We start from the raw sequence: 21,389 nt of genomic DNA, 5'->3' as shown, positions 1-21,389 counted from the left end.
GGAGAGAAATGGCAAAGTGGAGAGAGAAACAATTTTATTTTTGGCCTTTTTATTATTAGTCTAGCAATTTGGGGCTTCCACTCTTTTATTTCTAGATGGTTAATCCACTGATATCTTTATATCTGACCCCAACTGATCAAAACCACTCTAAAACAAGGACTTCTGTCCCCAAGACAGATATTATAAACAGGGGGTAAAGTCTCTTTTCTGGACACAAATTAAACCAACACCAAAAAGATTAAAAAATCAGTTTCTGTCAAACTAGGCAGGAGGGAGTGTCAGGTTTGTAAAACCAAACCTGGAATCTATCTGCACCGTCCTCCCGAACAGCAGACACCATTCCCTCTCCTCTACCCCTCTGTAATCTATAATTCTACTTTTTTAAAAGGACATCTCCCCTAATTCCCACCTCCAATAAATATCCAGTCTAAATTATTCTCCACCCAATTATTAAACTTTTTCACAAGCTCCGGGGGGAAGATTTACCCTGAGACAAACAGTGAACAGAATGGGGATTTTTGGAAAGGTACAAGGCATAGTGGTCCCAGTATCAGAAATGAAAACATTCTGCTCCCTGTGAGATTCAAAAAGCAGCAGGAAAACGTAGAAAGTCAAGCTGGTATGAGGAGAGGAAGTATTTGTGATTGACTGGGACGTAACTGACATTCTTAGCTGCATTATGCATGAACTTGTGCTCAGAGAGAAATGGGATGCAAGGCAGCCTTATATGCCGGGAAAATGCTGGGACTGGAGTCGTATTAGAAACTTTACTCCTCCTTTACAGAACTCCATGGCTGTGGGCCAAAGCCTAGCCTCTCTGTAGAACAGTAAGGGGAAAGAACAGGGATATGAAAAGAGCAAGAGCTTTTTCCCAGACCCATAGCAAGCCCCTCACTGAGACTGGAGGCCTAGATTTCTGCCCATCCGATCCCCACCTCGTTCTGTACTCCATGGTCATCCTCCCTGGTCTACCCTTACTATATCCCTGTCCCCCATCCTCAAGAACACAAAGTTTTTCAGTTTTTTGCCACAAGGTAAGTTAAAAAAAAAATGTGGTTTCTTTGTTTAAACAGTTACTCAGTTGGTTTGTCTTTTAGTAACAGACCTCCCCTCCCCCAGCCTCCCACTCAGTCCTGGATGATCACATCATCGTCATCATCGTCGTCGTCCTCCTCCTCCTCCTCTTCACCATCTTCTGGCAGTTCCTCCTCCTCCTCTTCCTCCTCTTCATCTAGACAGACCACCACTTCAGCTGGCTCAGGTAATCGAGAGTCAAACCAATCCAGTACCTGCTGGGTGCTAAGCCTTGATGCCTGACTCAGTTGAGGGATATCACTTTCCCGGAGCTGTTGGTGGGTTGCCCAGTACCTCTCCAAGGGTCGTATATCCGGTGGGGGTGGGGGATTTGGCAGAGGCGGTGTCTCAGCCCATTCATTCAAGGAGCGGGTTGAAGGTGGTGGTGTGGGAACTGCTGGATCCTGGAAACTAGGGGCACCAGGTACTGCATTGTCCCGAAACCACTTTAGTTGCCCATGCTTCAAGGCATAGCGTGTGTCACCAAACCACTGAATAATCTCAGGCCGAGGTAAACCAGTGATCTGCTCTAATTTATGGTAATCCTCTCGCCGTGCCCATTGGCACTGTAGAAAAAACGATTTGAGGATAGCCAACTGCTCTTTGGTTTTGCGCTTGGTCTTTCGCTGGCGTTGCATGTCTGGGGAAAGATACTCTGCAGGGCCAACCCTACCTGATGCTGAGTTATGCCTTAGCCCCTGGGGCCAGGCTGGCTCCAGCTGTGGGGGTAGTGCCTGTTCATTGGGTGACAATGGTTGTGGGGCACAGCCCAGTGGCTGAAGGGGCTTAGAGGTGGCAGGAGCTCCATTAGCCAGTCCCTGGAAAGAGGAAGAGGTAGAGGAAGGAGGAGTCACATTAGATGCTGACTCCTTCTTACAACTACTGGCAAGTAATGAGATGGATTGAGGCTTATCCCGAGCACGGGGCTGGTGGACAGCTGTGGCGTGGTTCCAGGAAGCAGTAGCTAGGCTGTGTGACTGGTCGGGACACCTGCCTGCCTGCTCCTTGGAGAGGCCACTGCATTGATGATCCTGCCAAAATTGTGATTGGTGGGGAAATGCCCCACTGCCAGGTACCATCAAGGGCTCCTTTGCTTTCTGGTGACTCAGTGACTCCTCAGGCTCTACCTTCAATCCTTTCATCTGGGTGGGCTCGCTAAGAGTCAGGGGCACTATTCCAAGACCAACTTGTTCCGGAGGTGGCACAGGAGAAGGAGGCATTTCCTCTGGTGGCCGCCCTGCATGATGAGTAAAAGAGAGAAGGGATTTGAAATGGAGTTGGTCCCGATGGTAGACTACTCGGGCTCGAGTCTCTTCAATTTCTTCAGATGACCAGCTAATGCCACAGCGAAGGCGCTGGGCCATGAACCAAGTCTTGACTTTCTCCATCTGCAGCCCATAGCGTAGGCAAAGAAGGGCAATGTCTGCTAAACTGGGATAGGGGAAGTAGCTGAAGGTTTGGAGCAAGTGTTCATTGCTGTCCAGCTCACTGGTCTGGGCTGCTTGGGTCCACACAAGCTGTAGCTCCTCAGAGATTGGAGGGAGGCAGATGAGGCCCGCAGGGGAGCTATTAAGACTGCTGGCCTCTTTATTAGGAGGCATGGTGCTTTCTGATTTGTGCCCTTCAGAGATAGCTGTAATAAGAAGAGAAACAGCTCGATCACTGGGGTTCCCCTTTCAGGCCATTGCTCAATTTCTACCAAACAAAACGCTGGACTCCAAAAACAATTTTCTATGTGTACTGTACTGGATTGCTTTTAAAGTATTTAACAATTTCTCATTTAATTTTCATAACCTTATAAATCATCAGAGCCTGCTATAATTCCCCCTTTAGGTATGAAATAACCAAAGTCCAGAGAAGTTAAATTATTCCAAGTCACAAAACTAGTGAGTGTTGTCACCAAGATGATAACCTGATTTCTGAGGTTAAAAAAAAGGAAAACATCCTTAGAGCCTTATCTTTCCCATTCAAATTCACTTCACCCTCTAAGTTCATGCAACAAGAGTGACAGAATGAAGACTCACCTAGAAAACCAGAGAGATGTATGTAATCTCAGAACACTTTATCTCCTAACAGATTATTTCTTGAGTTATCTCTAGATTTAGATTATCTCTAAAATGTGGAAAGATTAGGATGTGTGAGAACGTGTGTGAGAATGTAGATTCTCTACAATGTGTGAGAATCTAGAAGGTAGAGAAGGTAGAACAGCACTGTCCCTCTACCCAGCTCCCTTTTCTTCTTGGTGGTGGAGTGTTGCGGGAAGGTGATTGATAGTTTAATTTGTTTCTAAGTCTCAGTAGGATGAGATGGGTCAGTGATCTGGGATGTACGGAGTTCCCCTTGGTTTTGGTCCAGAGAGGGTAGAGGGAGGTGAATGTTTCCTTCTCCAAGACATCCACAGAACAAAGGTTATTCCCCTCTTCCCCAGCCTTTGTCTCTTCCAACTGCTGAGTCTCTCTCCAGGGAGCCTAGAGAGGTCCCTCAGACCTTAATAGCCCCCTCCACACAGGGCCGGAGGCCTGCAGCTCTTATCTCTTCAGTCCAGCTTTCTTCTTAGAACCAGGTGGGCAGGCTCATTATAAACTGTAGCCAGGTCCTGCAAGCTACCCAGTGGCACCAGGGCTCCCAGGCTCAACATGGGTGTGGGGACCGCAGAGAAAGCCTCTGACTATGCTTCATTCCTGGAAACCTGCCCAAGCTCTTTCCCAGAATAATTCTGGGCCCCAGTTTGACCTTTTTTTTTTTTGCCACGTGGCTTGTGGGGATCTTAGTTCCTCAACCAGGGATTGAACCCATGCCCCCTGCATTGGAAGTGCTGAGTCCTAACCACTGGGCCACCAGGGACTTCCCTGGTAACCGAGTTTTAACTCAACTCCCTGTTAAATGCTCCCTATGTGGGCATTAGAGACTAACATTATCTGTCACCCTTTACTTTTCGAGGACTCCCATCTGAGTTTACAAATAGTCCTTCTAATACATTACAGAGAGGACAGCATGCCTATGTAAAAGTTACAGATAGAGCAGTGTAATATCTGAAGTTTTATATGATGAACAGAAAAATTCGGCAGCATTCTAATGCATGTCACCATTCCCTTTTAACAAGAAAATCTTAACAAACTGAAGGCCATGCAGACCTTGAATGCAATACAGTTTGAGAACCTTCAGAGGGTAAGTGGAGGCAGCATGGCATAGTGGATACGAATGTGATTAAAGCCAGCATTACATAGGAAGTTTGAATCCCAGTTCTGTCTGAACTTACAGGTCCCTCAGTTTCCTCATGTGTAAAAACTGAAGATAATGTTGAGCGTATGTAAAGTTACATATGTTTTTACAGAGCACCTACTGTGTGCTAGGTGTCGTATAGGCGGGGCCTAGAGCTGTTAGAGGTAGAGGTCTAGGGTGAGACAGATCTGGGATGAATCACAGCTTCACCACTCCCGAGAATGCTTGCCTAAGCCTTAGTTTCCCATCAGATTAAAAGGTCATAACAGCATCTACCTTGCAAGGTTATGACTAAAAAAATGCAACTGACATTATCCCTATACTAAAGGCTCAATAAATTAGAGTTTTTATCATTGCTTCAGCATCATGGGATGACTCTGATATAAGGTAATGCTCCTCCTAGACAACAGGGGAATGAGGCAAAGATGGAATATTTTAAATTACTGTAGCCAATCTGTTATTGCAGAGTCCTAATTCTAATGAGGAGTGGGGGAAACCAAGGTATCTGATTTTGTACTTTTTATATTTGGGGAGTTGGATATAATTCCAGAAAGGATTTTGCTGCTTTTAAAAAAAAGTATCAAAATGACTGCTTTAGAACTGAATCTATAATTTAGATATAAATCCTTTTTGATTGCTGCCAGGTGAATTTTGATTGCTGCTACCCAACAGGTTCATCTCAAGACACAGCTGAGTGGCTGTGAGGAAGTGCCTGCACGGCTAGGTACTTAAAACCACCATTTGGAAGTTGTGGCCCACCAGGAACACCACCACATCTAAGCTGGAGAATACTTGATGATCCAGTGCTCGACACCCACTCAACCTTATTTGTGCCCTATTTTTCTAAGGTCATGGCAACAGTTTAGATGTGAGGAAAAGGTAGCACAAGGAATAAAGCAGTCCAGCGTGAGGATGAAGACTGCTAGACAGGGAATAAGGCAGGTGCAGCTATAAGCCAGTAAGGAAACAGGTTGCTTTCATTCATGTGGTCTGCTATCCTTAAGATTCTCATGGCTTGATAGTTCAGTATAACAGTACTGCAAAGGTCATATTTGGTATACTGCATATATCCACATTTCTTCAATAACACAAAACACAAGTTGTGAAAAGACTTTTTGATACAGAATGGTGCCTTAAAATTAGGACACAGCAGTAGAGCTGGTACCTCCCTGGAAGAATCTGGCTTTGATATAGGAGGAAACTAGAACCAGGGAATAGCTCTTGAGAACTATAACAAGGAGAGTAGATCCTACAGTAATCAAAAGCACAGTGAAGACACTATAGCATCTTGTGTCCTTGTACCTCATTTGGAGAAAGTAGAAAAAGAAAGAAATCAGAGCTGGAGAAATAAGGACTCCTCTGGGTAGAGTTGTCAGTGATGGTGGTACTATCAATTCTGAATTTACTAAATCTGTAACCATGCCAGATATGTCTTACTGCTACTTAAAGTCACCAATAAAAAGTACAGAGTCAGGGTAACACCCTTATTTCCCTTTGGGCTTTCCATACCCCTGGACAAAAGGCAGAAAAGTATTAATGGGCTGCCTTAAACTTGCAGTGTAGGTGTTCACACAAGGCTAGGAAAAAGAGATCTTCAGAACTTGAGCCTTGGCTAGGAATTTACTGGTGGTCCACTGGGTAGGACTCCACACTTCCACTGCAAGGGGCATGAGTGTGATCCCCTGGTCAGGAGACGTAAGATCAAATATGCGGTATGGTGTGGCCAAAAACAAAAATCTTGAGCCTAGGCTTAAGGTTAAAACAGGTGACAGTTCAAGTGAAGACCAGATGTGAGCCTGCTAAGTTCTCTAAGTCTTTATTCAGAGAACTGAAGAATGTTCCTGAATGAAATGTGTTTTCAGGGCCTTAAAGGACATTTAGTGATACTCAATTCATGTGCTTGTCACTTTGTGGATCATGACTCTTTTTGAAAATAAGAAGTTAAAGGTTTTCAGAAAGTTATGACTTACCTCGCACCCCGCCCCAAACATTCAAATTTACAGATTATAAATTATAATCTCAGGGGGTTCGCTGATTGTCCAGAAGCCCCTGTTAGAAATTCTGTCCTGTGTCCTCCGAACTTAATAAAGGCAATGGTCGTAAGTGCTTTAAGAAAACAGTTTATGAATGAATGGAAGGAGTGGCTGGAAGCCTGAAAGAGAATGTAAATTAGTTTAGAAGGGACTAGGTACTAGTGCCATTAGCTGGACAGAGTAGAAGCGAAAGATGTTCAATTGGTCCAGGAGCTTGGTTTAACTGACCCCCACTGGATTACATAATCAGTACCCACAGTGCACTGGACACTAGAGGCTGGTAGTCTATTCTCTAGCATGGCAAAGTCATCTGCTTCCTTCAGCTGCCCTATGTGCTGAGGCCAGTTGTGTGTGATTCCAAACCTGCTTATGCCCCTTGTTTGTCTCTATATAATTAAACATCCTATAAACCTATGAAAATTAGTGCATTAAGAATTGTTTCTGAAAAAAAAAAGTCAGATGCATTGAAAGACATAATACAAAGAAATGCACATTTTAAAAAAGTTGTTGAGTTGGGAGTAGGCAAGAAAACTGTAAAAGACTGAGGGCTAGGAGACTTAAAAATCTCAGAAGTATTCTGCATTCATATTGCTTCAAAAGTGTTTAAATTCAGACTCCACTTTAAAGAAACCAAACCTGGAAATCACAGATGATGATGCAGTGGCTCCAGTCTGACGGCTTATTAGAAAAATTACCCGGGGAAACTTAACCCGCGGCATCCACCTCGTTCTGATTTACTTAGCCTGGATTGGGGCAGATGAAGGTAGTTTATTTTAAAGTTCTCAGGGTGTAGCCAGATTAGAGATTTGCTTATGTAGTTGATATTAGAAAGACAATTGGGACTGCCAATCAGCAAACACAAAGAAAACGCTGGGACACTTACCCAAGAAATTGGTGAGATGAATGTACTTTTAATGACAACGCTTAGGATATGTATGCATCATTTAAAAAATTCCCAACTTTAACTGGCTTACTTTCAATTACTGCCATCTACCTATCCTCAGCATAAAAAGCCCTTCAAATGTATGGTGAGAAGAGGGTTCATACAAAATATATCATCTGGGTCCACATTACCAAATAGGTCTCAGCTTGAGTCTTCTTTCAGTTTAGAAGTCTCTGATTAGGAGGCAACACCAGGAACCTTTGAGGACTCAGGTTCTTACTTTTCTGGTTGGTTTTCTGAGTATGGCTGGGTAGAGGTCAGAAGGGGCAGTTTCTCTCAAACCTTTCATTCCCAAAGGCCATGCTCCCCAGGAATAAGGCCAGGTTTCTGTACGTGTGTTGAAGTCGCCAGGAGGCAGTCATGGAGGGGAGGAGGGGAGGCCTGGGAAGGAAACGTTTCTCCTATCCTCCATTTCGCAGGCAGTCTAGAAGGCTCCAAACTGGGTCAGAGAACAAAAAGTTGCTGCACTTGGGGCGATGAGCCCCAGGGAGCAGGCAAATCTCAACCCTCTCTTCGCCAAGGGCGTCCCAACCCGGCCTTCCCCTCCTTCTATACACCCACTCACCCTCCCCCAGTTAAAACAGGGAACCGAAAAGTCCTGAGGAGAAAGGAGAGAGTACCGGACCACTTCGAACCTAGAATTCTCCTCCTCCCCCCAGCGCGGAGATGGGGCTCCGGAGGTCGGAGATCGTACAGGGACTGGAAGGGGAAGTCGAAAGGGCTGGGGATCACTCACCGCAGTCCAGCCCGGGCGGCGGCTCCCAGCCTCGCACCATGGGCCGGGGGGAAAGGGGGAGAAAGGGCAGGGGGCCTCCGGGGTGAGAGTGGGGTTGCTGCCCAGCGCGGCCTGCTCCGAGCCCACCCGCGCGGAAGGCCAGGACCGGGACTGCCCCCCCTCCCCGCCCCCGAGAGCGCGCCCGTCTAGCCCAGCCCTGCTCCAGCGAGTTGGAGGCGGGGCGGATGGGTGGGGTGGGCTCCAGGGGTGGTGCCAAGGTGGCCCGAGTTCTGATTGGTGGGAGCAGGCAGGCGGGCCCTCGCGGAACGGGCTGGGCCGGCCATTGGCTGAGTGGGTCTTGGTTGAAATCGGCTATTGGCTGCATGGGCCTCAGCCGGGATGCCGATTGGCTACATGGGGCAGGGAAGATGTCCCCCCGGGCTAGGATGCCGTGAACAGTACCCCCTCCTACCCTCGCCTTGTGGGCGCCGGATCTTCGGGGGTACGCTGGGCAATGTTCCTCCTGGAATTCCCCAAGAAATTCAAAGCAGTTTGCTGAACTGTCCAAACCGCCTACAACTACTCCCCATTTGTTTCCTCCGGAAGGAAGACGTTTTCAGTATCCCTTTGCCAGTTTCGTATAGGAGACAAGCGTTCCCAACCTAGGGTCAAACCTCCGTCAGCAGCGTCAACTGTAAACGAAGCACCTAGAGCAACCGTTAACTTGTTCTCGAGATGGATCAAGTGTCTTGGCCACCCAGAAAAATGATCCTAGCAGCCTGGCACCTTCCGCCGCTTCCCGGGTCCAGTTGTCACCAGACAGGTGTTCTCAAAGATGAAGTTCTAGAGGGGGTCACCTCATTAGCTCTTGCCAGCCCCCCCCCCCAGGCCCTCCTAGTAAAGACTACCTGGAGTTGTGCCTCATGTTGGGGGGCCTTGATTTTGCTGTCAAGAAAGGGATTATAATAAAACGGGCTTTCTAACGACTTAGTATTGCACACACTGCAAAATTCTGGGCCAAAAGTTTGTATAGTTAGGATTCTGTCTTCTGACCAAAACTTGGGAACAATACTTTCTGAAGTGACTCTTCTGTTCTCATGATAGTCTTCTCTTGTTTATTTAGGTCACAATAGCTTATATACTCGGAGAAGGCAATGGCACCCCACTCCAGTACTCTTGCCTGGAAAATCCCATGGACGGAGGAGCCTGGAAGGCTGCAGTCCATGGGGTCGCTGAGGGTCAGACACGACTGAGCGACTTCACTTTCACTTTTCACTTTCATGCATTGGAGAAGGAAATGGCAACCCACTCCAGTGTTCTTGCCTGGAGAATCCCAGGGACGGGGGAGCCTGGTGGGCTTCCGTCTATGGGGTCGGTCGCACAGAGTCAGACACGACTGAAGTGACTTAGCAGCAGCAGCTTATATACTTAAAATAATTTATAAAACAGTTTCAGAATGGTGCCCTGTATTCCACATATCTCGCCACTCCCCATATACCCTGTAAAAAGTCAACCATCATAACTGATACTTCTGATTCTTCATTGCTCCACACTAAGGTCTAGAGCTCTTTAAAGGTTGCCAAGCATGAGAAATGTATCTCTAATTCAGCTTTTCCTGTTGACTCTGCATCTGCCCCTTCCTCCCTTCTCTCAGTACATTTGGTAACAATCCCAAGTCCTAAGAGCCATGCCCTTCAAACTAGTATCCCTTAAAAGCATGATAGGAGTAAGCAACAGAAATGATCTTCTCAGCTTTACAGTTAGAAACTTTTGATCACTTAGGATTTAAGCCAAGGCCGGTGCTATATACAAACCTCCAAACTCAAGACTTATTATAATAACCCCAATGGTTTGTATGTAAGGAAGAAAGGGAAAAGCGAAACATTTTAGGCAGTGACAACCCTCAGCTGTCAATGGAGGGCTCATTCTTTTAATCCAAACAATGAGGCTGGATATTGAGTGGGAAGAACTCAGTTTGTTTGGCTAGAAAGCCAGGCAGGAACTGTGAAAATTTAGTGGCTGCTCCTGGGGGGTTAAGTCAGTCCTTCTGGGCATCACAGATCATGGGCTGGGAATTATGAAATGTAGACTACTCAGTCACATTTGCCTCAGAAGGATACACACTTCCAAGTCAGGGGTATGCAGAAGAGTCAAAGACCCAAGATTTAAGAGAAGAATCATCCAAGGAAAGAAATTCCTGTGCCCTGGTTCTGGAAAGCAGGCTGAAGACTCCCTCTTTTATGTTGGTTTCACCCTTACACGTAAGAAGATGATGGAGTGGACTGGAGTAGGGGAGTGGAAGAGAGGAAGAGGTCCAGACTTGACATTATCAGAGAAGGAAGTTAGCAAGTCAGTGATCATCGAAGCAGTTCCAGGAACTAGTGCTGAAGAATGTGGACCTACCACGTCATCCTCAATCTTTAGTGAAAACTCCCTCCCGCTTTGCATGGCTCAGTAACATTAGCAGGACTGACCAGATACACAATTACCCAATAGCTAAGGAAGCTGGAGGAAGTTAAGAGTCCTCTCTTGCACAGATCTCTTCCAAAGCACTGGAAGAGTCTCAGCAATGTGTTAATATGTTTTTGTAGAATTAAAAAAAAAAAATTCAAACTGCAATTGGTCAAGATCAATGTCTCTTTCTGACTTCCCCTCTATCACCCTTCTCTTTTTGTCCAGTGGCAGTGAAGAGGCCATGGGCATTTTGGGATTGACTAACGAAGTTGAGTTGGGAATACATTTAGTTTGGGTTTAGGAGTCACACATCTGTCATTTGCAGTTACTTCTTTGAACGGTTAATAGTATTTATAATGTTACAGGCTGAACTGTGTCCCCCTAAAATTCCTGTCAAAGTCCTAACTCCCAGTACCTCAGAATGTAACCATATTTGGAAATAAGGTCTATTCAGAGGTAATTAAAATAAGGTCTTTAGGGTAAGTCAATTCAGTATAACTGCTATCCTTATAAGAAGACGGAATTTGGATGTAGACATGCAGGTAGGACAGACCATATGAAGACATAGGGAGAAGATGGCTCTCCACAAGCCAAGAGAGAGGAACCTCAGAATGGAATCAACCCTGCCAACGTCTGGATCTCAGGCTTCTAGCCTCAAAACCGTGAGAAAATTTCCATATTATAAGCGACCCAGTCTAAGTATTTTGTTATGGCAGCTCTAACAAACTAATATACAGCCTCCAGGAATACTACTAATGTCAACAATTCAGTTATGTTATTCATTATTACAAAATTTGAAAATGCTCCAAAATCTTACACCACATATACTAAAGAAATTTGGTAGGGTTTTCCCAAGTTTGACAAAAATCCTCCCCTCCCAATTATGTGAACATAATTGTTCACTTACAAGGTGTGAAGGTGAAATTTTTTTAAATGATCCAAAAAAATTTTTTTTAAGTGATCATGGTGATGGAATTACCTCTTTATGCAAAAATTATATGTAATCATATTAAAAGACTGGATATCAAAGAGTGTGCAGCCAAAAACAAAATTGTAGGGGAAAATATTTAGGTTTGCCACATAGATAGCTTTTAAATTTTGTTTTTCTTGATTTTGTGATCTTTATCAGTTTTTTAAAAATTATAACTTTTATATTTTTTCTCATCCTGAAATATATTCACTCTTGTGCCTCATGTATTTTATTTTTCTTGAAAAAAGGGTCCATAAGTTGTGTGCTTCAGACAACCAAAAACTTGGATCTATCCCTGGGAATGAAATGGATATGGTGAGTTTCTGCCCCATTTAGGGAAACCCTGCTCTAATGTTTTGTGCTCTGTCCTGAGAAACACTGGAGGGGAGGGCTGACCAATCACAGCTGCCAAGTATGGAGGACTTAGGATAGCAAAAGCTGCAATAAAGGAGTTTGCAGAAGAAAGATTTCAGACAAACCTATTACCAAACGAAGATGTGACAAGTCTAGAAAGACATTAGGGCCATGGAGCAACCCTAGGCAATAAGCCATGGAGGGAACCCCTGGAAAGCCCTCAGTTACCTCTCCTTGGGTGTCTGCTCCTCATGCCAATTCTACTCTTCAGCATATCTGGTTTCAGTTACAATGTGTACTAAAGAGTGGGTACTCTGCAGTGACATCACAACTTGGCCATTATGATGTAATGACATGGCATCTGATTAATCTAGGGCTAGGGCTTCCCTATAAAGTAATGTCCTTTCATTACTTTGAGGGTAATTGGACTCTTTCATCATTCAGGTGATGTGGGAGTCAATAACTATTTTAGAACTCAGTCTTTTTCAAGGTTACTTCCCTTTAGTATCTATTTCTGTCACTTCATTTTGTATTAGACAAAGGTCTTTGCTTTTCCTCTCCATTATGCTTCTTGTTGTTTTAGGGTTACCCTTGACAAAGGGGCTTTGATCTTCCCTCTACTGCCTAAGGAGCAGAATGTAATTTAGATGATCCCTTAAGAGCACCCCACCAAAGGGGAAACCTTTTACCTGAGGTATTCCCTTTAATTGCAGCAGCAACTGGTTCTGGGTGCAGGGTAGAGGGGAGCTAAGCACCAGGCCTGGTAACTTTCCCTACCACTGCCCAAAATGGTAGTGTCATACAATAGGGGTGTCTCGTAACAGGGCTGCCCAACTCCTCCATTATCTCCTTCCCATCTCAAGAAATGAGATGGCCAAGCAATGAGGGGTGAGAGGGAGGAAGAAATCTTGCCTCTGGGTCTCTTGCCACCCTCAGCCCCCCCAAAATAATACTTATCAACATCTTATACTTTCTTTTCAAATTTCAGCTTTATTTCAAATATGAGGTCTTTTATTCAAAAGGGAGGGCAGTTGCATGAGGAAGCTGAAATGAGGTACAATACCAGCAGGTATGGGGTCCAGAGTACCAAGCTGCGCTGTGAAGGAGGTGGGGAGGTTCAGGGAGGGTCTGGTGAGAACAGTGGTTTGGGGGGATTCACAGAACACACTTTTATTTCCTCTCTAGGTTAGCTATTCAATGGGTAGATTATCTAGTTGTTTCTTTGTTTTAGCAACTTCACTGTTCTTCAGCAACATCACTGAAACAAGTGCCAAGGCTAATGATATACTGGTCCCTTTTGTTTCTCTTTCTGCCTAAATGCAGTAGGGAATGGAAACTAGAAGCAGAAAATGAAACACTTCTGATGTATCCCTTGCCAAGAAAAATCATGGGTCTGTCCCTGTGGAGAGAGGACTCTTCGGGAGCCTGGGAATAGAATGTGGTCAGGAGGCTTGGGTTTAAGTCCCATCTGCAGTTGTACTAACAAATTCTCTGACCCTGCTGGTGTCCCTTCTCATCTCTGGACCTGTGTCCTCATCTCTAGAGGAATCTAGAAGACAAGCCTTTTCAGGTCTCTGAATTGTGATCTATGGATTGCCAAGATCCAGAGGAGCTCCAGAGAAACAGGAGTTAGAAGAAAGGGAATGTGGGATAAGATTGGAAAGCTGAGTTAGGGCTTATTAAAAAGATAAATGATGAGCTACATTCATAAAGGAAAACAAAGGAACAGGAAGAGTATGTAGGAAGGACATCTGAGGTCTGGATGAGAGAGGAAAGGGCAAGAGTGTTCCTGCTGTGTTGCTTTAAGGACCCAGCCCGTGACCATGGTACAGGTTTCTTATATGGCACTTCCCAGGCCATGGCTGACAGGTTATACCCTCAACTGTTCCTGTTCGTAGTCATCAGGCTTTACAGGAAAGTCCTGTGCCTAATACATGACACACTTCTAAAGATTCTGCCGAATTCCTAGTGTTTCTCATGTCAGATTTGACTTACAGCTTACCACCTTCCCACCACTACCCTGTGGCAACTCTGTATGGAAAAACCACAAGACTCATGTCTTGGCTCTATAAAGCTGAGAACAGAGGAATGGGTGAGCAATGGTAATTCTTAGAGATAAAGCTCAAGAACAATGAATTCTCTTTGGTTCCCTAACCCCAGGTCCATTTGCATTTATGCCCTTAGTATTACTCGGGCTCTAGGAGACCAACCATCCAGCAGACCATCCAGCAATGAGCCTGTTCATGAACCCTTCCAGTGCAAATATTAGGGAACTGGGCAATTCAAGGCTAGAGTCGGGCGGTGGGGAGGGAGGGTAAGAAGGTGTGTAGCACGTCAACAGGTGTGGACGACCTAGGGCCAGAAGAGAATCCCAGTGTATGGGAAGGCTGGAGTTCACATGGGTTCCTAAATTCTCCAGCAGGCAGGCGAAGTGGTTCCTTGCTGATCACAGGGTCACAGAAAGCAGCAGCAAGCTTCTGGAAGGAGCAGATGAAGCTTGGGACCCTCAGTGCTTTGCCTTTCCCAAGCCAGTTAGGGACACTGGGAAGGCAGAGCACAATTAGAAACTGGTCTTTTCCTAGTACGAGATATGTGGCAAGGGTTTCTGTTTTTTTTTTTTTTTTTAATGGCAAGGTTTTAATTTTGTTTTTAAAGGAAAATATTATGGAATCATGCTTATGCACAGAGGCTCTGGAGATCTCCTGCGTTCACAACCCTAGCTCTGCCATTTACTAGTTTTGTGATCTTGAATAAATTACTGAGCTTTTCTGAACTGTTTTCTCTCTAAAACAAGAATAACATTACTCAATTCATAGGGTTGTTTTGAGGAAGATAATGCATGCAAGGCACCAGATTTTAGTGGATAAATAATGTGGGCTCTTGAGATTGCTAAATACAAGCTAACAGTCATGCATACACAATAAGCAACCCTCCCGCTTCATTATCCTCCCTTGGGTTCTTCACTGGTGACTAAAAAGTGCATTGCTTGGTGGCTTCCAGTACACTTTGTCTCTTCACTCTGCTGGAACTCTGACCTGAAGGTGATCCACAAGATACATGAAATTCTTTCTTTATAAGGATAACATTTAAATGGGCATTTGAGTGACTTGGGGTTTCTCTTTTAACCTTTTTTTTTCTTTAAAGAATTAGGGTTTTGAAAAAAAAAAAAAAAGAATTAGGGTTTTGGAGAGGAGGGGCACGATAAGCCCCATACTCTATTCTGAATGCATGTATGGGCACATGTGTGTCTACCTTCTCTCACTGAATGGTAAAAGGGGAATCCAAAAGTTTTTGAGAAATCAGTAACAGAAAGAAATGGGTTTGGGGGAGCTGGTTACCTGGGAACTCCATGCTCATCTGTAGCATCAGGAACTGCTTCTTCTCCCTTCTAGGAGACTGTCAAGAAGGAGCCTGAGAGAGGAAAGTGGACCAACCATGGTCTTGGAGAAAAGGAAGCAGGTTCTCCACTCCTCTGGAGGGAGAAGAAATAGCAGAGATCAACAAGGATGAAGAGGGAGGCAGATGGAGTTAGAGGAAATGAAGGTAAATACCCTACATGCTAAAAGAAAATGAAAATGGTGAGAGGGGCAGAAGGAAAGAGAAGAGCTTAGAAACAGGGTGAAAGGAGCGAAAAAACAAACACCCAGCAGAGGTTAACTAGGAGACATAAAGCATGAATGGGAATGGGTAGGAGAGTCCAGCTTTCCCATTCACTTGCTCAGGGTATGGAACAGACTGCTATCTTCTGGCACCATTTAATTTTCAAGCTGCTCTGTTTATTTGAAATGTTTTCCATTTCTTTTTTTTCCCCATTTCTTATACCAATAATCCTTTAACCTCAAGAAAGTCCCCAACACTGTTTCATCTTAGGGGCTCCCAAGCATCATTTTCCCCAATAGAGGCACCTCCCCCAAGCTGTCTCATAGCACCCAGGCTGGAAGTCTGTGGGGCAAGAGCAAAAAGCAAGGGGGCAGAGGATGTGCTGTGGTTTGAAAGAGGCCCTGGAATACCCTGAGACTTCAGGCTGGTTATGGGATGTTTCCTGGGCTCTGGAACATGTGTCCAAAACTGGAGGACCATTCTCAGGCCCAACCAGACGCTTGGGGTGCTGTGTGTTCTGAACTGTAAGCACTCCAACTGCAGGCTGGAGAATGTGGCTTCTAATCCACACTCTGCCCCTCACAGATCATACAATGTCAGAGCAAGAAGGGGCCTAAAAGATCAGCTAATCCAAATGCTGTTTCTCAAGGAGGAAACTGGGGCCCAGAGAGGTGAAGTAACTTGCCCAAAGTTATCCAGCTAGTCAGTGATTTCCTTTTCTTCTGAGGCAGAAAGAGTCCCGTGTTTCGCTTGTCCCTTCACAAATACAATCCATAAAGTGCTTAGAGGTCATTAGAAGGCACCCAGAAAGGTAAGGCTGGCATTTTTCTGGAAGCCCCGGATTGCACTCACCCCTTAGGCACCACATTATTTAGCTACAAGGCCTGGAGTTGGTTTTGCTTTCATTTTCATCCCACGGCTGCCTGGAGGAAGGAGCTCTGACTGTTACCTGCCATCACTCCCCAGCCAGTCATCAGAGACTGAAACCAGGGATTGCAGGGATGACAAGGGAATCCTGTCATTAAAGCGGGGGCTGGGGAGCAATGGCCAAATTCCTGGAACTTAAGCAAGGTAATTATGGCTGAGTTAAAGCTAGGACAGCAAGGCTGTGGGACCTGGGGTGGCAAAGACCAGTAAGAGGGAGTGAACCAGCAATCTAAATGATTTCAACTGCGGTATGTTTCTAGTTCACATAAAATACCTCCGGAGTACCAAAGAGGTGTCCTCAACCTTTGACTACCTAGGCCTGACCCACCTACTCACTTTCTCCCAGTACCCACTCACGGAAGAGAACGTCACCATCGTCCTTTTGCTTCTTTCCTAATATTCCAGCATCCCTTCCGTCTCCCTTTTCTATGACGTGGGTTCATCCACTCACATCCACCCCCCAGTCTCCTCGGCTTTCTTTAAGTCCACGCACTCCCTACACCCCTTTGGTTTCTCCCATTCTCCTCGCCCTCCCTGACTTGACTCCTTAGGACAGCTCCCCGCCAATCCCGGTTTCTCCCATTCCTCTCAGGCAAATGTTTGGGATCTCCCAACCCTCCTGGTGCCTTTGATTTTTTTCCGCCGTCGGCCGCCTGCGTCTCAGATAAAGTGGATCCAGCCCTGGGGCTCCGCGTTTCCGCCACTGCCCGGGTGCTCCGGCCCACGCAGAGCATAGTCACGGCCGCCGTTGTTGTCCCAGAACTCGCGGCCAGTCACGCGGTAGCGTAGGGCGAAGAGCAGGGACCCTCCAATGGGTGGCGCCGGCAGGCGGAAGGAGAAGCGGTCGGCGCGCGGCGGGGGTGGGGCCGGGCCGGCGTAGGCGGCGGGCGCCTCTCGTTGGCTCCGCCAGCCGTCTGCACTCCAGCGCACGCTCACGCGCTTCTCGTAGGCCAGGTCCAGCACGCGCGCGCTCCCGGCCACGCCCAGCGGGCCCGCCTCGACGCGTTCTAGGCAGATGCGCTGAGCCTGCAGGCGGGCGGCGAAGCCGGGCTCGCTGGCCGGCTCCAGGGCGGCGCGCGCCTCCTGTAGGGAAAGGAGGAGCTGGGAAGAGGGAGCCGGGGGAAGGAGAGGGGCGGGGGCAGAACGGGGGCGGGGTCAGGGTGAGGCACCGGACCAATCGGAGGCCGACCTTGGCGTCCGGGCAGTCGGCGGGGGGGGGGGGTTGCGGTTAGCAGGGAGAGTGGCCTAGGGAACTCGCCAAAGGGAACCCCAAAGCGGGTGAGAGAGAGCAAGCCCAGGGTTGGGAATGGAGATGGGTGCTTCTAGGTAAATCCACTCCCACACTTCCGCCGAGGCCAAGCTGAGGAAGTCCTGGGGAAGCGGAGTGCCCCTGCCGCCTACCTGGAGGCCTCGGGCGCGGGGTTGGCACGGCGCGAAGTGGCGGAGGGCGTCCCTCTGCAGTTGGACCTGCACGTGGCGGGGCACCCGGGGCAGCTCTCCCGGGCGGAAGCGGCGCACGGCTGCCAGCTCCAGCCCCAGCGCGTCAGCGAAACGCACTCTCTTACGGGTATCGGGGCTGTGGTTGCGGAGCGCCCGGGTCCCGCCGCCTCCGGCGGGCGCAGAACGAGCCCGGCGCCCCCGACTGGGACCTGGAGCTCGGGATCGGGCCCCGAGACGCGTCCCTCCCTCGCTCGGTTCCTCCTCTGGCTCCTCCCCGAGGCTGGGCCGCTGGCTGAGGTAGTAGGCGCGCTCTGTCAGTGAGGCGATGAAGCTCAGGTTGCGGGGGATGTCGGTGCGGGGGTGCCGCTCGCGAGACATGGCACTCCCCCCACGCCCGGGCGTGACCCTCCGGCGGCGCCGGCGCGCTGCCCTCCTTTCCTAGCTCGCACCCGGCCGGTGTTCGCACAGAAGCTTCAGCCACCCCTCGCAGTTGTGTGCTTTCCTTGCTGTCACCTCTAGAATCCTTCACTTCCTGCAGCTCTGCCTCGTCTCCAAGTGACTACCTTTCCTCCCACTGGCCACCTTCTCCCAGGGTCTTTGACCATCACCTCCTGCAGGCTGTCTCCTCTGAGCCTGCGCTTAGCCGCGCTCACCCTCGGGTCCCGCGGCCCTCGCGGGGCCTGGCCCCCGCCCACAGCCCTGTGACAAGTGATTCCCCATCTATCATTGATGCTGCTGCACCAGGAGGCGGGCCCTCCACTCTATCGGTTCAGAGTGGGACCACTCTTCCTTTTTTTTCTTTTTAACGGCCTCAGCCTTTCCGGCGCCGGAAGAGTTAACGCAAGGAGTAGAGCGCAATCTTTTCTTTAAGAGGAAGGTTCAAACCGCCCAGCCTGAAACTTTCTCTTCTGTGCTCAATGTTTTCTTTCCTAAACCCTAGGCTCCAGGTTTGGGAGGATGGTAGTGGTGGGTGCAAATATGGGAAAGTCACAAAAGCTAGGTAGAGTCTCAAATAGAAATTGAGATGTGGCGCTCAGATAGGTGGGTGGCCCTTTGGAAAGAGTTCTGAGCTGAGAGTTGTGGAAAGACCTAGTTTCTGGTCTCACCTCTGGTGCTATTCAGCTGTGTGACTTTGAGCAAGGCACAACTTCTTTGGACCTCAGTTTTCTCATCTGTAAGAAAAAGTGGATTAAAATTCTGATCTCTAACCTAACTGTAAGCTCTTTGACCAGCAGAGGCTGTGTCTGATTCATGGTGAGTTTCAGCACATAGTAGGCCTTCAAATTATTGAATGAATCATCACATATCTTTCTTGGAATTGGGACTGTGGAGTTGTAGTTCCAGTGAGAGCTCCAAGAAGAGCACAGAGCTGCTTTTTACTCCATTTTTTTTTTTCTGTATTTGTGGAAAAAAGTGAAGTTTTGTTTAGTATTTTTCTAATTCCCTACTGATCTTATGTAGCACTTACAATGTGCTAGGTACCATTGTTTTACAAACACTAACTCATATAGTACATTCATCATAGGAGAGGGAGTATTATGCCTAATTTATGGATGAGAAAATTGAAGGAGTGGGTAGGTCTCTTCCCCAAGGGCACTTAAATTAATATTTGGGGAGCTGGAATTAGAATCTCAGCAGTTCTGTTCTAGAGTCTACTATTTTATACCCTTAATTATATTAAGTGGATTAAAACATTTCATGGTAATAATTAACTATCCAAGCACTGAAATATGGAATGTTAGAGTAGAAATGGAATCTCTAGAGCAACAAGGGAGTTCAACTGTAAAATCACAAGTGACTAAGTTGGAAATAAATAGTGAGACATATACTGTTTATTAAACAATTTATTTCTGTTGGCATTTTAACTCCAGTATTAAGCATAGCAATGCTCCTTAACCAGGACTCATTTTTAAAGTGATATACTGAGTTTTATTTTCTTCTTTTACACATACATATGTAATCCACAGAAAACACATTCTTTTCATATTTTAGGGTATGAAATAATGCTACAGTAATTTGTGCTATAGTAAAGCAGTTTAAAACTGTCTTCCTTGCTCTGGTGCCATATGTCACTGACGGAACAGGTAAGGTTCAGTGTCAGCCTACATGGCCCGGGGTTTTCTGAGAAGAGCTCTGTTGTCTCAGCTGCCATTCCTTGGCTCTGTGGTATTGGTCTGAGAAGATCCTTGAGGCACACAGCCTTGGACCTGGTGTAATTTGTGTTGGTCCAGCAGTCTTTGTTTCTTAAGTAGCCACTGCAATGATCTTCAAACATCTGACTAGGCCTGCCCAATAACTGGCCAGAGGCATCGAGTGATTTCTTCAGTCAACATTTACTGAAGGTCTATTAGGCCATGAGGACATAAAAGTGAGTACGATTCAGTGCCTGCTCTCACGGAGCTTATAAATGAATGGGCCAGGCAGAGAGAAATCTGTTTGGATCCTGAGACTTAAAAGTGTTTTTATTTCAAGTAAACATCTTAGAAGAAATCAAGACTGCAAATGAAGGACTAGATTATTCTCTAAAAAAGGAGGCACCCTTGCTGATGGCATCTGGAATGACTATTCCAAGAGCAAAGAAGAAATGCAGATGGTTGAAAGGATACAGTCATAAAGGAGCGAAATAGATGCTAGGTTCAGAATATTGGGGAGAACTGAGTTTGGGTTTGTAAATGGTGTGGATTTGGCTTGGCTTCATAAACAGCATGATAACAACATTGATTACCGGAAGCAAAGAGGGACCTTGAAGCAGTACAATGTTAAAGTTAAGACAAACTTTCAAATCACAATTAGGTTGAGGCCTATCTTCTCAGTATGTGGCTTTGGGAAAATTACTTAACATCTGCAAGCCTCACTTTGCTCATCCATAGAATGAGAATAACACAACATAAGGACCAATGTGAGGATAAAATATTAAGCATGTAAAGAAAGCATTTAATACCTAAATAAGTCTTTAAAATGTGTTAGTTGTTACCATCGTTGCAAAAAATACCTTTCTTCTTTAGTTTGGGGCAGATGGGAATACCAAGGCTTGGACTGGAGGTAGAAGCAAAGGAACCAGCAGGGAAGGAGAATTGGGTTACCTCTTTTGGTCTGGTTGGAGAGTCCTCCAAATGGAGCTGTACTATGTGCCAGCTGCAAGAGCCGGTGGGCCCCAGCCAGAATGCCTGAGGGTGCCTTTGTGTGGATCGGCTGTAGTCAGGTGGCTTCACACCCTGTGTAAACATACTGCCTGGTATAAATAATAGACATTCATGTATGTGTGTACATATATGTAATCTGAAAGGATAAACGTCAACCTTGACATTAGCAACTTGCAGGAGGGAAGTGGAATTTTGGGAGCAGCAGAGGGACTGAGGACTGGTGTTTTTTTCTCTACACTTCTATATTATTTGACTTTTTCATAATGAGAGTAAGTTCATGCACTGGGTAGAAAGAATTAAAAAGAAAACCAATCTGATTATTTAAAAAGGAAGAAAGAAGATGAAGAAAAGTTACCTGCAGAAACTGCTCGCATATCCGAGTCTTGGCTCCCCGATGCTTGGCTAAAGCCCCAGCTCACACAGAGGCCACTGGGTTAAAGGTCCTGGAGAGAAGAGGAAGTGTCTGCTGTCTGTGTCACGTCTGCCAGTCCCACGGGGTAAGGCGCCTGGCAGG

General features: G+C 46.5%; 2 protein-coding genes across 7 annotated transcripts; both read right to left on the bottom strand.

The window, feature by feature from the left end:
* Positions 1-17: 17 nt before the first annotated feature.
* On the bottom strand, positions 18-12,086 carry HOMEZ (homeobox and leucine zipper encoding). 6 transcript variants are annotated; one of them, XM_070797106.1, is made up of 3 exons: positions 8,009-8,215; positions 6,267-7,711; positions 18-2,707 (listed from the first exon to the last, which is right to left on the bottom strand). In XM_070797106.1, exon 3 carries the CDS (start codon positions 2,673-2,675, stop codon positions 1,128-1,130), a length of 1,548 nt encoding a protein of 515 aa, XP_070653207.1. In that variant the 5' UTR covers positions 2,676-2,707; positions 6,267-7,711; positions 8,009-8,215; the 3' UTR covers positions 18-1,127. The 6 variants fall into 6 exon arrangements, with proteins under 6 accessions (XP_070653207.1, XP_019823897.1, XP_019823894.1 ...); XM_019968338.2 differs by having other exon boundaries at positions 6,267-6,448; XM_019968335.2 differs by lacking the exon at positions 8,009-8,215 and having other exon boundaries at positions 6,267-6,448; positions 7,404-8,002.
* A 649-nt stretch (positions 12,087-12,735) lies between these two features.
* Positions 12,736-18,399, bottom strand: PPP1R3E (protein phosphatase 1 regulatory subunit 3E). The gene is made up of 2 exons (XM_019968333.2): positions 17,694-18,399; positions 12,736-17,375 (listed from the first exon to the last, which is right to left on the bottom strand). The coding sequence occupies exons 1-2, from the start codon at positions 18,108-18,110 to the stop codon at positions 16,953-16,955; spliced, it is 840 nt and encodes a 279-aa protein (XP_019823892.2). The 5' UTR covers positions 18,111-18,399; the 3' UTR covers positions 12,736-16,952.
* Positions 18,400-21,389: the final 2,990 nt, after the last annotated feature.

The sequence above is a fragment of the Bos indicus genome, chromosome 10 (assembly GCF_029378745.1).
Source record: "Bos indicus isolate NIAB-ARS_2022 breed Sahiwal x Tharparkar chromosome 10, NIAB-ARS_B.indTharparkar_mat_pri_1.0, whole genome shotgun sequence".
Classification (NCBI taxonomy): domain Eukaryota; kingdom Metazoa; phylum Chordata; class Mammalia; order Artiodactyla; family Bovidae; genus Bos; species Bos indicus.
This window is presented reverse-complemented; position numbering and strand designations above follow the sequence as displayed.